Here is a 15581-nt window from a genome sequence, read left to right on the forward strand (position 1 = left end):
GTTTTCTTCTTTGCATGAGTTGTTACAAATTATTACTTTAGTCTTTTATCACTTACTGAAGTGTGTAATTTCTGCATCGCATAATTGCTAAAATAATGATGTTTTTCAAACACTCGAATAACAGGTCCTGCCCCAAAAACGGATTGACTTTGCATATTAAATTGCAATATGAGAAAGTATTTTAACAAAATATTTAGTCATTAGAATGATTTCTGAAGGATCATGTGACACTGAAGACTGGATTAATGATCCTTTATCACAGGAATTAATTTCATTTTATAAAATATTCTAAATTCGAATATTTCACAATATTCCTGTATTTTTAATCAAAAGAAATGCATTTGTGAGCATAAGAGACATTCAAAACATTAAAACCCATAACTTTTGAACGAGCATATTTAAATAAAATAACTAACATAGGTTTATAAAAGTTTAAATCTAAGCAAACTCTAATAAATAAATGTGTATATATACACTGTAAAAAAAAATATTGTTGGTTTAACCTGGTTGCCTTAAATTTTTAAGTTGATTGAACTGGAAAAGGTGAGTTAATACAATGAAGGAGATTAATTTAATCATCCGAAACTCAAAATAATAAGTTATCTCAACTAAATAAATTATTTAAGTTGATTTGACAAAAGAAAAAATGTTGTGATAACAAATCTTGAAAATATTTTTTTTACATAAATTGTGATTTAAACAGAAATCGGCATGGTAAAATTCAGGCTTTGCTTTCAAAATATCTTCTTTTAATGGAAGAAAGAAAAAGGCCAAGAATGTTCTTTATGGATTAGTGTTTGGCAGACGCACCTCTCTGCGAGTCGGTGAGCGTCTCAGATTCACATGAGTCATCACATGCAGCCTCTTTGTACATCAATGACATCTTTATTCTTTTCTCCTGGCGCTCTGTGGCAGCGAGTGCAGTTGCTTTGTAAAGAAACATCTCTTGCTCCTCTTACCATTGTGTGTGGCTGACAATGGCACAGGACCTCCCAGATCCGCAGCTGCAGCCTGAACACACACACACACGTTTTCATCCTAGTTTTGCTCACTCATACACACACACACACACACACACACACACACTCGGCCTGTGCAGTGAAGCTCTATGAGCCTGTGCTTGGGAAAAACTCACCCAACGATTCAGCTGTCACTCATCCGTGAGCCGAGAGCGGCCGGGCCGGGCCATACTTCCAGAAAGGGTGTTCAGTCCTCGCCCCGTTCAATGAGGAGCACCATTGTTCTCTGAACCCTCTTCACTGGGCCACTCTTGGGGTCTCTGGAAACCAGGCCATAGCAAACAAACAATACGCTCCTCGCCGCCTGAATGGACGACGAATTGCATGTTTATTGAGGCCAGACTTTCTTTCTTTCTTTCTAACTCCTTTCCCTCATGAATTTAGCATCAGAAATGTAGCAGAAAATACAATGGAGAGGATTTCTGCGTCCATTCAGCTGGAAGGGTGTCCTTCGAAGACGTCCAGGTGTATCCTTTCGCTTTTCAGAGACATGTCTGTTTGTAAACAGAAGCGTGACTTCGAGGCTTCCTTTCTGCACAGAAATCCCAACAGGCTTTGAGGATTTGTGTTTGGGTATGTGGCCACTTCAGCGCCACTAAACACTTCCAACCCAATGCAATAATTAGTAGTGTTTGCTAAGCCAAGCTCATACTTAACTGTTAACTGGATCGCCCTGCAGCGTTTGAATGATTCCTCTAATCACGTGTTGTTGAGGAGAGTGTGCTGGGATTTTACTTGGTGATCAGATTCACCTGCTGGACCACAAAACAGGTACAACAGAATTATTCAGTCAAATGATTCGTTCAAAACGGCTGATTCGTTCAAATGATTTGTATTGGCAAAATAGAGCAAAAACAGTCTAAAAGCACTGAAACTTTGCACTGAAACTTTCATTTGGACCTTGAACCGTTTGGTTCCCATTGAAGTCCATTATATGGAGAAAATCCTGGAATGTTTTCATCAAAAACCTTAATTTCTTTTCGACTGAAGAAAGAAAGACATGGACATCTTGGATGACATGGGGGTGAGTAAATTATCAGCAATTTTTTTTTTTTTTTTAAGTAAACTACTCTAAGCAATTTAATCATCTGTGGAATGGGCAGGACTCGAAAAACTCCAGCCAATCATTTCAAAGACCACCTTGAATCATTGGACAGAAAATGCACCAATCAAACGGTCGTATCATACCCCCCTCCCCCTTGTGTGTGTGTGTGTCCCCTTCCATACTCAAAGCTTGTGACCCAGTCACAGTAAGTGCAAGTCGCCCCGAGAGAGAGAGAGAGAGAGAAAACTGAGTTTTTCAGATGCATGATTGCACGTCCATGTTCTTCGAATGGGTGGAGTCAGGGCTAGCGTTGGAGGAAAGAAGGTAGGACCTTTTGAGTTGTGTATTTTCTAAATCAGCCGGCTGTTTTGCAAATCCCATACCCTAACTTTTGTATAAAAACATGATGTTTTCAAATATCATTCGGGAAAACATCACTCTTGCTCATAGTTGCTTATCTAGATATCCTTTATGTATATTAAATGAGGCAGGAGGCAAGGCTCCGGTAAAAGGCTCTTGTAAAAGTTAAAAAGTTATTAATTTAGTTCATATATAAGAAGAGAAAACAGTGATGTCATAATCCAGCTCAGTTCAGTTCTCAATAAAATTGTTGAACATGAAGTGTTCAAAACACAAGATTTAATATCTTTGGTAAGTTTGCTTCAAGTTAATGTACTGGTATCTTGATTCAAGGAAGAGATATTTGTACTGGAAAACAAGACAAAATTACAATATATATAATTTTTCTTCTTCACTGTATCAATTCAAATTAAATAAAATAAATTATAATTGTCCTTTCAAACGTGTGTGACTTTTTGTTCGGTGGAACATACAATCATTTTTTTTTAAGAATGTTGGTAACCAAACAGATTTGGTTCCGATTAACAAAGGAAGTCAATGGGGACCAAAACTGAGTAACTAAACACCAAATGCAGGTTTGAAAAAACTTGAGGGTGAGTAAATTAAGATTGTTTTTTGGATGAAAGGAAATGTAAAACTATGATGTAAGAGCACTCCAAAAAAAAAAAAAAGATATATATTTATGATCCAGTAATTCCAACATCAAGCTATTGACTAAACAAATCTACCTGCAGACCAGCGATATATTATCCACGCAAAGCTGAAGATCTCCAAAACAACTTCCAGTTGCACCGATATGAATTATGAAAGCATTTACGGGCGACGCACACACGGCCGTGTTTATTTCGTGTTTCTCGCTGACAGGAAGGAAAACGAGAGCCATTCTGAGCGGCTTAGAAGCACAAATGTTTTATTACGCCGTGCTGGCAGCGCGGGTTCTTTCGAGGGCCGTAAATGGTTCCCCACGGGCCGGAGCGCTCTGGCAAACCACTGCATTCTTAATTTCTGATACATAATTCTTTTGGAAAAGCGTTTGAGCCTGTTTTCTGGAGAGGCACTGTTCTAATAGTGATAAATTATTCTCATAAAGGAGAGCTTTCCTTTTTTCCACCTTGAAATACAGCTGAAGGCGAACGCTGCGGCGGTGAGCGGCCCTGAGAGACGTAATGGGACATAATGATCTCAGAAGACACACACATCGGCCCGAGATCTGCCTTCACGCTTTTCTTCACTGGCTATTATTATATATTGCAAAGTTTAGCAGTGACATCCATCCTGTCTGCATAGACTTCATGTCTGATTTCATCAGAGAGAAACACTGGAAGCTAAAGATCCCACTTCTGGTTTTCTGCTCAAATCAGCCCTTTCTGAGGTTCTCCTATCTCGAGTCAATACTTCTAGGCTGACTTGCAAATTTGGCATGTTTATTTAAAGGGATAGTTCACTTTTAAATTAATTTTTTGGTATGTTTTATCTTACCTCAAGGGCATCCGAGATGTAGGTGTCTTTGTTTCCGCAGTATTTTCAATTTTGATATTTTTAGGTCAAACCGTTCTTGTCTGTCAGTCATATAATGCAGGTCTATGGTCACCACCTCAAAGAGCATGCACAGAGAAGTCCAAATAAACATGATTTAATGACTCGTAAATGTAAGTACACATTGATGGCCTAAGACACGAAACGAGCAGTTTGTGTGAGAAAACAAACTGTATTTATATAGTTTTACCTCTTGTAATCACAGTCACGTCCAAATGATCTGAAGGCGAGGGCGCGTCGGTCTGTGGATGTGATTAGAAGAGGTAAAAACGATATAAATACTGTTCGTTTTCTCGCACATACCGCTCGTTTCGGGTCTTAGGCCATCAATGTGTACTTACATTTACGAGTCATTAAATCATGTTTAATCTGGACTTCTCTGCGCATGCTCTTTGAGGTGGTGACCATAGACCTGCATTATATGACTGACAGACAAGAACGGTTTGACATATAAAAATTATATAAAAATATCAATTTTTTGATATAAAAATATCAAAATTGAAAATGCAGCGGAAACAAAGACACCTACATCTTGGATCAATATTAATACATTTACGACATTTTCCTGTGTAATACAACTTATCATACAACTCGTTTCACATTCTAAAAAATGCTGGGTTGTTTTAACCCAATTTTGGGTAAAATATGGACAAACCCAGCCATTGGGTTGCATTTTTAAATTACATTTTTAATCCAATGTGCTGGGTTTGTCCAAATTTTACCCAAAATTGGGTTAAAACAACCCAGCATTTTTTAGAGTGTATACTGCGTGGCATGGTAAGAATGTAACTGACATAACACATTTATTATTCACGCTGATGACATCAGTAGTGCAAAATGTATTCAATTACAATTATACAATATATCAGAATCGCAAGCATCAAATTAAATGTGCGTAGTCCAAACACTAAAAATCTGTCATCAAGCCCATCATAATATCTGTCAGCATCACAGACTCAAAGATGTTTTGATTCACACTCAGTAACAAGTTTAACACAGTCGCCAGATCACAACTGAAACAGTGAGACGATATTCTATTGTCAATTACTGATTAGAGGAAACACTAAACGCATGGCAATTAGGACGCTACATGGACTGATTATATTGGACAAATTGGATTTGTAGTTTGGTAACAATTCCATGCTCATTCAGTGTGAAATTAATGTTGATTACCATCGGAAGGCCTTGAGAGCATCGACAGCTGACGTCTCTCCACGGACTAATGAAATAAAGGGGGAATTTCTCATTGTTTGCCAACATAAAAAGTCAGAAAGATTCATACTTTTAATCAAAGATGCATTAAATTGATCAAAAGGGACATTTAAAATGTTATTCTATTTCAAATAAATGTGGCTCTTTTGAACTTTCTATTAATCAAAGAATCCTGAAAAAGAAAACATGTCATGTGAAATATGAAGCACGATAATAATAATCAGAAATAGTGATTTCGAAGGATCATGTGACACTGAAGACTGGAGTAATGATGCTGATAATTATTCACAGGAATAAATTACATTTTACAATATTTAATATTTTCCGAACGTCCAACCTTCTGACATCATGAATACATTAAAGGTATACTCCACTTTTTTTGGAAATAGGCTTATTTTACCACACCCACAGAGTTAATCAGTTGGGTTTTCCCGTTTTCGAATCCATTCAGACGATTTTCTGATATTTAGAAGAATATCAGTAACCAGAGAGTTTCTGGTCTCATTGACTTCCATAGTACAGTATATTTCTTTTCCTACTATAGAAGTCAATGAGACCAGAAACTGTTTGGTAAGTGATATACTTCTAAATATGAGAAAATCGGCTGAATGGATTCGAAAACAGTAAAACTCAACTGATTAACTCTGTGGGAGTTGTAAAATGAGCCTATTTCCAAAAAAAAAAAGTGGAATATCCCTTTTCTCCATTTGCAAGTCAATGACATCAAACGGTCAGAAAATGGAGGGAAATTATTATTTAAATACCATTGTTTTGGGTGCAAAAAACTAGTGTGAATAATAAATGTGTATGATATTGAAAAAGGACATAATGTGACATACAAATGTTCTCAATTTACCCAATCTGATGAAGAGACGAGTAAACCGGTCTGGTTTGTTACTTGGGAGAAACCGCCTCTGCCTCACTGTTCACCACCACGGCCCTTTTCGTCCTTCGAGAAAAGCGTTTCTCAGGGGAAAACAAGAGATTTGAAGAAAGAGAGAAATAGACCTGTCCCCCTGAGAGACTCTGGGGTCTTTGTGATGATCAAAGCCAGGCTCTGTGGTCCTGTGACGGAGCTCCTCTGGGGAAACTCAAGTGATGTTTGGAGGTAAATGGCTACTGGCTCCATGATGAAAGAGGACAAGTGTGGAAATGGAAATGAAGACGGAGGCATCTGAACATTCACACCCGCCAACCCCGGCCATGACCTGCGGAGGAGATGCAAAAACAAAAGCATGAAAACATGAGGACTGAACGACAGACTTGCGCTGTACTGATGGTTTCAATCATATGTAGATTCAACATTTGCCCACTTCCACCATCTTGGAACAGTCAGCGCGTCGTTACTCACAATGATGCAACAACACTACACAGCTTCTGGTCGTGAAACCACCTATAGATCTAAATTCCCGAAGAAATGGGACAACCTTTCACAGGTGAGAATGTGCTGTTTTGTGTTTTTATATGTATATGTAACTTAATAATAAATCTTTTCAAACTATGGTAATATATATATATATATATATATATATACACATGCATTAAACAACTGTTGCAGACGCTTAGACAATTTGCTCTTGTGTTCGCAGACATGTCGGCGCATTTCAGTGTAAAGGGATTACATTGGGTGTAGATAAAAATGATCATAAAAACATAACAGTTCATTATGTAAGGTTGTTATACACCACTGAAAACAGTTATGTATATGATATTGCATTTCTGTCAACAGAATATTAAATATTAAATAAATGTTAATATTTATTTTAATCTAAATATTAGATTAATATACAATATAATTAATATAACTAATAATTAATAATTAATATAATATATATATTATATATAATATATATTATAATTAATATATATAATATATATATATATATATATATATGTATATATTAATTATAATATACATAATTTATAATTAATATAATATATTATATATAATATATATTATAATCAATATATATAATATATATTAATTATAATATATATAATTTATAATTAATATAATATATATACAATTAATATATAATCTAAATATTACACAATGCACCTTTAAATGAGAAATGTTTGAATTTTAGAGAGATCTAATTGGCATCTTGGCAAATCTGAGCACAGTTTGAGACCGTTTTGAGATTTCTTGTGAAACGCACGTAAGATTACGGAGATCTTTTTCTTAAGAGAGAAAGTAGGAGACTTAAAGAAAAGTCTCAGTTTGTTTTGAATTTAATCTCATTGCTGTGCAGGAGAAACTATTGAGATAATAAAGAGATTCATGAAGGCTGATGTCAGATAATCGCTCCCGGCTCCGCTCACATCTCCTCTGCTGTGAGATATTTGTATAAAAATGCATCCCAATCTGCCGCGTGTGCGTGATGTTCATCCGTCTCGAGAGGAACGGCGCGGTTGTGTTGATTTGAATGAAACATGTAGAGTCTTTGTAGCAATTCCCATCATGCTCTTGTGTTACCGTTTCATGTCTGCATGTTACAGTGGTGTTATACATAGATCGGTTTTTAATGTCTTCAGACCCAAGAGAGACGGAGGATTCTGGGACCTGTATAGGAGATTAAACTGAAAGAAATTCACCTGCAATAGTACAATCAACAGTACGGCTGACTGGGCGAACAATACCATGGTAATATTGTAATGCTTTGGACATGTAACATGAAAATAACAGCACTGCAAATAACATGTTATATATAGCCAGACACTTTATAAGGTCACCGGTTCAACTGCTCATTAACACAAATATCTAATCATCTCTGAACACACCAAACCTTGAAGCAGAAGCATCCCAAACATGCTCAAGCATTTGCCCACTCAAGTCGGTTACGATGACACCTGTGATTGGATGGATTATCTTGGCAAAGGAGAAGTGCTCACTAACACAGATTTATACAGTTTTGTGAACAGTATTTGAGAGAAATAGGCCTTTTGTGTACAAAAAGTCTTAGATCGTTGAGAAAAATAGGGGCAAAAACAAAAGTGTTGCGTTTATAATTTAGTTCAATCTATATAAATATTATATATATAATCAGTGTTTCTGTTAGGCTCTTAGAAAGATGAAAAGCAGAGGTCTAGACCACATTAGCACAAGCAGACATTCATAATGAGTTTAATATCTGATGTTCATATCTTCACAGGCTTATTAATACATGAAAGAAAAGTCCATAAATCTGACATCAATTTTTAAAGGGATTTACATGGCTTTCCTTTCATCCTCGGCTAACATGATGACCTTACAGTCAGAAGCCGCCGCTCGGGGTCATTTAAATGCACGATATACACAGGATCGCTGTGTCTGTTAACAGAAACGTACAGCATGGTTCATATGTTGGCGGCGTTTACTGCAATACTCGATTCTACACGTGTGGAAAATGCTGGACAAAGAATTTGAGATCTCACAAATCTCAAGGCTCTGGATGTATTTGAGTAGCAGATATTCCATAAGTAACTTTGTGAAATGCTACAATATGCCAGAAAGACCTTCAGAAACAGTTCAGACAATAGTCAGACAATAGGAAATACACAGTGAAAAATGTGCCATATTTAGAGGTCAGTTGGCGATGAGAGAAAAGACCAATAAACAACTCACTAATAAAGAATCTAATCAAGCATAATTTTGTAGTAATGCATCAGTGGCATTCTGTCAATCAGCTCGGATGCTAATATCAAATCAACCAGAATGTGTATAAAACAGCGCTGGCGTGCAACTTAATGCTTGAAACAATGACGTGTGTGAGATGCTGGAAAATAAAGATGAGACGTATGTCCACAGCATGTTTACAAAGCACAGATACATTATGCTTTTAAAGTAAATGCATTAATGCAAATATAGCATGAAAGATTTTAAAGTACTTACAAGTACGTTCATGAAATCTCTGAAGAACATGCCATTCTGTCACATCCAGTCAGGATATGGAGGTGATTTCAGGGCTAAAATCTGCAGAATAGATTAAAACATGAGAAACTAAGAGACCTTCACTAAACTATTGGCAACTGAAAGCAGAAAAATATATATATATATATATATATATATATATGTTCATGATTTGTAATCTCAACATTTTTTCTTTTGTCAAATGAACTTAAATAATTAATGTGGTTCAGAGAATTTCTGATTAAATCAATCTCCTTCATTGTAGTAACTCAATTTTTCCATTTCAATGAACTTAACATTAAAGGGTACATATCATGCTTTTAAATCATTCATTTTTACTTATAAATCATACATTTGTGGTCTATATAAAGCATAACTGCAATGCTTGGGTCTGAATTCCTCATTATTATAGCTCCACAAGCCCCTTTTCTGATGTGCGTCTTTGAGCGACCCGTTTCAAAGCGGCCCCTTTAAATAAAAAGGAGATGCGTCACACCCCGCCCGCTCTCCAGGTCGATGAGTTCACGGTCGGTTCAACTCCCCGCGTTCGGCCATTATTGTAGTTTGATAAGAGATATACGATTACTATAGCTTCAAAGAACATTTTTATTCACACGTTAATAAAATGTCAACAACGGAAGACTTGTCCATCAAGCCTTACATATTCGAGCCAGAGCGAGCGAGTTGAAAAAGACGACGACGAACCTGCAGAACGACGTCTTCATATGGATGCAGTGGTATTTAAGTTAACTATGTTGTGTTATTAGTGAAAGTCGACTATTTCTCTTGCTTCAGGTCACTACATCCAACAACCGAACATTTTGACTTGCCCTCTCGTAACTTCTGCATCATTGAGCTCGGACTACAAAATCGGAGCGAGAAATAATAATGGCGGATTGCTCGAAGTGTTGGACCGGTAGTCGATGTCCTCATTTGTCAGTTCAGCTACAAATACGGTGACGCACTTGCTCAAAAAACGTCATAGAAAACAGAAAAATCTGAACAGGTTGAAAAATATGACCAAAACAGAATATAAAGATATAAACGAAGCACCTGAAGAGAATAATTTTATCTTTTCTGTACTTATAAACACTCCAAATATACAACAAAATGCATTTAAGGGCTAAAAAATTGGATTTTGCATGATATGTCCCCTTTAAGGCAACCAGGTTACTTCATTTTTAAAAAAAAAAAATTTTCATTTCATTTTTTTAAACCAACAACATTTTTTACAGTGTAGTGTTTATCCATGATGTTGCTTGCTTGCCTTAAACTGTAAGTACATTAATGCAATTAGTGCAATTTAATCATCAGACAGTATGTATGTATGTATGTATGTATGTATGTATGTATGTATGTATGTATGTATGTATGTATGTATGTATGTATGTATGTATGTATGTATGTATGTATGGATCTATGGATCTATGTATGGATCTATGGATGGATGGATGGATGGATGGATGGATGGATGGATGGATGGATGGATGGATGGATGGATGGATGGATGGATGGATGGATGGATGGATGGATGGATGGATGGATGGATGGATGGATGGATGGATGGATGGATGGATGGATGGATGGATGGATGGATGGATGGATGGATGGATGGATGGATGGATGGATGGATGGATGGATGGATGGATGGATGGATGGATGGATGGATGGATGGATGGATGGATGGATGGATGGATGGATGGATGGATGGATGGATGGATGGATGGATGGATGGATGGATGGATGGATGGATGGATGGATGGATGGATGGATGGATGGATGGATAGATAGATAGATAGATAGATAGATATTATTTTTGAATTAACGCTCCTGCATTATTATGAGTTTTCTTTGGGATTATACACACTGCCAGATTGTTTAAACTTGATCCTCAAATACAGTGAACATGGAAGTCGCACTAACACTGTATTATCCACATTAGTAATTCAGCCCAAAGAGGCAGAATTCCTCAACGCTTCCCCTCAGACTCGCCTGAAACTGGGCCAAGTCAAGGTTACCCGTTAAGCCGGGGAAACTCAAGCCGTGTTGCCCGAGAGCCTATAGTATAAGTAGAGCCATAGGCAGCGAGGTTTTGATCTGGTGAGATAAATTCTAGATGCATTAACACAGAGCCGTTGAGAGAGGGGCTTACGACGAGATCTTTAACTGCGGGCTGACAGATGTGCTATATCCTTCTCCATACTCAACACACGGCTGCTCTTGCCAAGTGTAGCTGTAGGTCAGGCCTCTCTCCGTCTCTTTCTGCACTCCTCTCCGTCCTTTCTTCGACTGTTTGGGTTACAATACGTGTGAAGCTCAAGTTGAGCATGAAAGTCATGTTGTGTGAGATGGAAGGTGGCCTCGGGCTTTGGCACCGCGGCTCTAGAACTGCCAAAACCTCCACACCCTCAGTGGGACGACCCGGACACATGACGGCCCTCTCCTCGCTCTCCAGCTCCAGAACCCTCTGCTGAAAAAATGCTAATGCGGTGAAAAAGTCATCAGGGTAACTTATTTGATAGGAACTGCTTTTGATTTCTTCTTTTCTGCATCAATTGAGCAGCTCATATTCGATATTTGAGCTCTTAGACCTTTGCATTCATTTACCATTGCACTTTAACAAGCCTGAGTTTTTGTAAAATGTGTTTCCCAGCACTGCACTAAACTATCTTAAATGTTTAATAAAAAGAAAATCTTTCTACAGGCTCAGACGTTGCATGGTGATGTGGACGCTTGTGTAGTTATCGTTCCTGGTGTGAACGGGCCTTAACATCATACTTTACCTGAAAGGTGCATTGTAGAGCCCGACCGATAAAGGATTTTGAAGGCCGATACCGATACAAATATTTTTGGGTTTTAAAACCCGATATATCGGCCGATATTTTATTTATTTATTTTTTTAAACTGGAGGTGATTAGTCACAAATTTTGTCATGCTTATTTGTGTTAAGAGAACTGATGGGGATGTTCTTTTAATTGTTATTCAAGCAATGACCAACTCAACGAGTGTTGCCAACAGGGACGGTGTAGAGTGCCCTCTGGTGGACAAACTATACAACTCCAACACTCATGACATGGTTCAAGCGTGTTTCGTCCAGTTTTTATATTATTTTTGAAATATTCCTTTATCGGCCATTATAACTGCCGATACCGATAGTTTGGAAAATGCCTAATATCGGCCGATAATATCGGTCTGCCGATATATCTGTCTGGCTCTAGTGCATTGCGCAAGATTTCATGTTAAAACATACATGCTTAAACGATTGCCTGATGGGCTGAATGAGCCCTTCTCTGATCACTGCGATTGCCTCTATAATCCTGTACAGTAAAATAAATAAGAGGGATTCGGGACGGAGTTTGAGACTGGGCGTTACGTCATGCGCGTTCACGCTCGCCTGGCAGGTTTGTGTATTCGCCATTCACTGACAACTCGAGCGACAAAACTTTAGTCAACTTTCGACAAAAGCAGAAGATGGATTCAAAGAGACCGGCTTTTAGTTCATTCATTCCAAACGCAAACCTCCGGTTCTGGGAAGAATCCTGTCAGGATGGAGGAGATACCAGTGGGAAAATCTGCAGAAATGAATAAAACATGACAAAATGAGAGAGCTGCAATAAACTATTGGCATCTGAGAGCTTAATCAAATTAGCCAAAACATGTTTAATAAAAAGAGATGCTCCAAAGAGGCTCAGAGAAAATTAGGCATTTGGATCTGCAAAACTTTCTGGAGAATCTGACGTCATGTGGATTCATGGCAATCTCCTAAAGAAAGAAAGTTAATACATTTCTAAGTTCATAAGTGCATTTCTTGAAAAAGTCTGTCAATGTCTTCAATGTTGGCAATAAAATATGTTTAATAAATTTTCTTAATTAATCTTTGACGTCTGTCTGTTATTCATATATTTTGTTAAATTTTGGGTGTAAACTTTACTCATTTTAAATGGTTAACCTTTAAGGAATTAATTTGATTGATCATTACTCAATTCAATTTGTTAGAGGCTATGCAGCTTTTTTCCCCAAAATAAACATAACAATAGCCTTTTTATTTTACCATTTATGACTCAAACATCTCCTGATGAGCATACTGACACCTTGTCCACAATGTCCACCCGCGCTGTCTGCGGATGTGACGTCAAGCGCGTTCATGTTACGTATTTTCCGCAAAGCATCCATTCGGCGCTACATTTGAAAAAAATGCAGCGCGTCAAAAAAGCTGGCCGATGCCCATCTTTATGCAAATGAATAAGGTCCTTCTCTATACGAGTTCGCATCTACCAAGGATTTGTTTAGTGTAACAATGTGTTCAGTTGTACATTAACAGTGCAGTCGATGCTGTTGTTTACATCCGAGTGCCCCCATAATGGCCGCTCATCCGGGTTACCGCCCAGAACGTGACGTCGGTGAAAACCCTCAGATCACTCTGCCAGCCCACCACTGCTACTCGCAAACAGAACACTTATCTCAAACAATATATGTATTTAACTGTTCTTACCTCTGTAAACATAATGTTGACCTCCTTGCAGCAGATGACTTGTGTGAAGTGTGCACGTACGAGCGAGCAGAAAGGAAGAGCAGTTCTGTTTTTTGGCCACAGGTGTCAGTCGCGAGTTTAAATTTCAGGAAAACGTATGTAGCCTCTTTCTGTTGCCACAATTTTATTGATTAGATTAATTTTTACAGTGTAGATTCCCGGAGATTTGAACTAATTTACGGGCATCAGAGAGCCGCTATCAATCTGCGGGAGACTCTCGGAACTTAGTACAAAAATATGTACTATTCACGATCTAGAAAATATAAATATACAGAATTTTATTTAGTTTTGATAAATAATTGTCTTGCTGTAGCAGATGACTTAAGCAATCTAAAATAGTTTTAGCTAAATAGGCCTAAAAGGTCTGGATCTCCATCTTTTTACCCCACAACAGCAAAAGCACTTGAACGCAACACAAGTTCACAAGTGGAAAATATCGTATTTTCCATGGCACATGAACACCCCATAATACCAGGTGTAAACAGAGCTTTAGAACTTTGCTTTCATTTAACAATCAGTTGAGTTGCACCGACATGCACATGATGCTAAAACTGGGCAATGTGGTCATTTTTGTGAGAATAAAACAGCAAGCGCAAGCCTCTCTTCCACCCACAACCTGTGGGAAGGCCAATCCGGGCTATTGTTGGCCGTCGTCCTATCATTAGCACTAACCTTGAGTCCTGGCTGCGAGCTGTAATCTGAACAGAGCCATGCAGGAGTCAGAGGATGCCTGAAGTGAATTATTAATGAACAGCATCAGGTCGCTCTCCCTTCCTGCTCTTCAGGAAACTGGGTGCTGCTTGCAGGCATTACACACACACACACACACAAACACAGGTAAAATTGATCATTCTGACTCCGGCTTAGTTAACCAAATTACAATCGATGCGCGGATTTGATTCATCCAGCCCTCCTACTCGTGAAGCATTAAAAAATATAAAAGAATAATAAATGCCGCAGAAGTGGAACAGTCCAACACGTGTTCGTTAAGATGAGCTCCATCAGCTCAGACTCTTGGGACGATCAGTCGGCTGTCGAAATGCAACTAATGAGAAAGACATTGTGGGATAGTGCAGTTATAATGAGAAATAACAAGAAAGAGGCTAAATTGTAGCCATGTGAAATTAAGATGAATGTGGAGGACTATTAAAGCAGATATTATCTGTTATATTATAAAGTGATGCTTTGAGAACATTAAAGAGACCATAAACATCAAGTGTGTTGGAATGACTTGTTGAATATATACATTATGTATATTGTGACAAAGTCCTAAGTTACCCCTGATGGAAGTGTATGCCCTGTCTTTGTTTGGTTTATTTCTAGAAATGTTTATTTGGTAGCCTAACTTTTATAGTCTGAGGTGCACATTAGACTGCTAAAAACACCAAGAGATTTATTGCTTTATTTGGAATTTATATAAATGATTAGTTTTATACTCATTTGCAAAACTAACCTTCTGGGTTCATGTCTGCAGCATGGTTTCCAAAGGACTCGCGGCCTTTCCTGTTCCTCATTTTATGCCATCCCAAAGAATTCTGGGTAGTGTAGGCATAGTCCATTTCTCAATGGAAGCAGGGGGGGTTTGTTTCATGTTTTATTGTGTTTGTTTATTGTACGTAGAAATTTATTTGTTTATTATTTTCCCTTGTATAATTAAGGTTAATGTATTTTGAATATTTTAATTTCAGTGTTATTTATTATGTATGTGAACATTATTTAAATTCCCTATTACTGTCAAATGGTTGACCCTTTCAGTATAAAGGAATGCATTGATCTCAGTGAGGAGGGTCACCTTCAGTGTTTTTGTGTGTTATTGTTGATTTGCTATAATTTATTGGGTAGTCAATAAAGATTTCACTGACTGCAAGCAGTGTCTCCTGCCTTTGCTCTGGTCATGTCTTCACATATATAAACATTATTTATGCCTGTCCTGTGATGTAGTGAGCTTTGTATTATTCACCCCCTTTTGTCAATGGCCTTGGTAAAGTA

General features: G+C 37.7%; 1 protein-coding gene across 1 annotated transcript; it reads right to left on the reverse strand.

Moving 5' to 3' along the window:
- Positions 1–607: 607 nt before the first annotated feature.
- On the reverse strand, positions 608–14639 carry LOC148973754 (uncharacterized). The gene is made up of 8 exons (XM_089119887.1): positions 14265–14639; positions 12581–12633; positions 11214–11531; positions 9044–9124; positions 6029–6380; positions 1677–1774; positions 1136–1551; positions 608–1011 (listed from the first exon to the last, which is right to left on the reverse strand). The coding sequence occupies exons 1-3, from the start codon at positions 14347–14349 to the stop codon at positions 11265–11267; spliced, it is 405 nt and encodes a 134-aa protein (XP_088976013.1). The 5' UTR covers positions 14350–14639; the 3' UTR covers positions 608–1011; positions 1136–1551; positions 1677–1774; positions 6029–6380; positions 9044–9124; positions 11214–11264.
- Positions 14640–15581: the final 942 nt, after the last annotated feature.

This window comes from Pimephales promelas, chromosome 14 (assembly GCF_988280905.1).
Source record: "Pimephales promelas chromosome 14, fPimPro1.hap1.1, whole genome shotgun sequence".
Classification (NCBI taxonomy): Eukaryota; Metazoa; Chordata; class Actinopteri; order Cypriniformes; family Leuciscidae; genus Pimephales; species Pimephales promelas.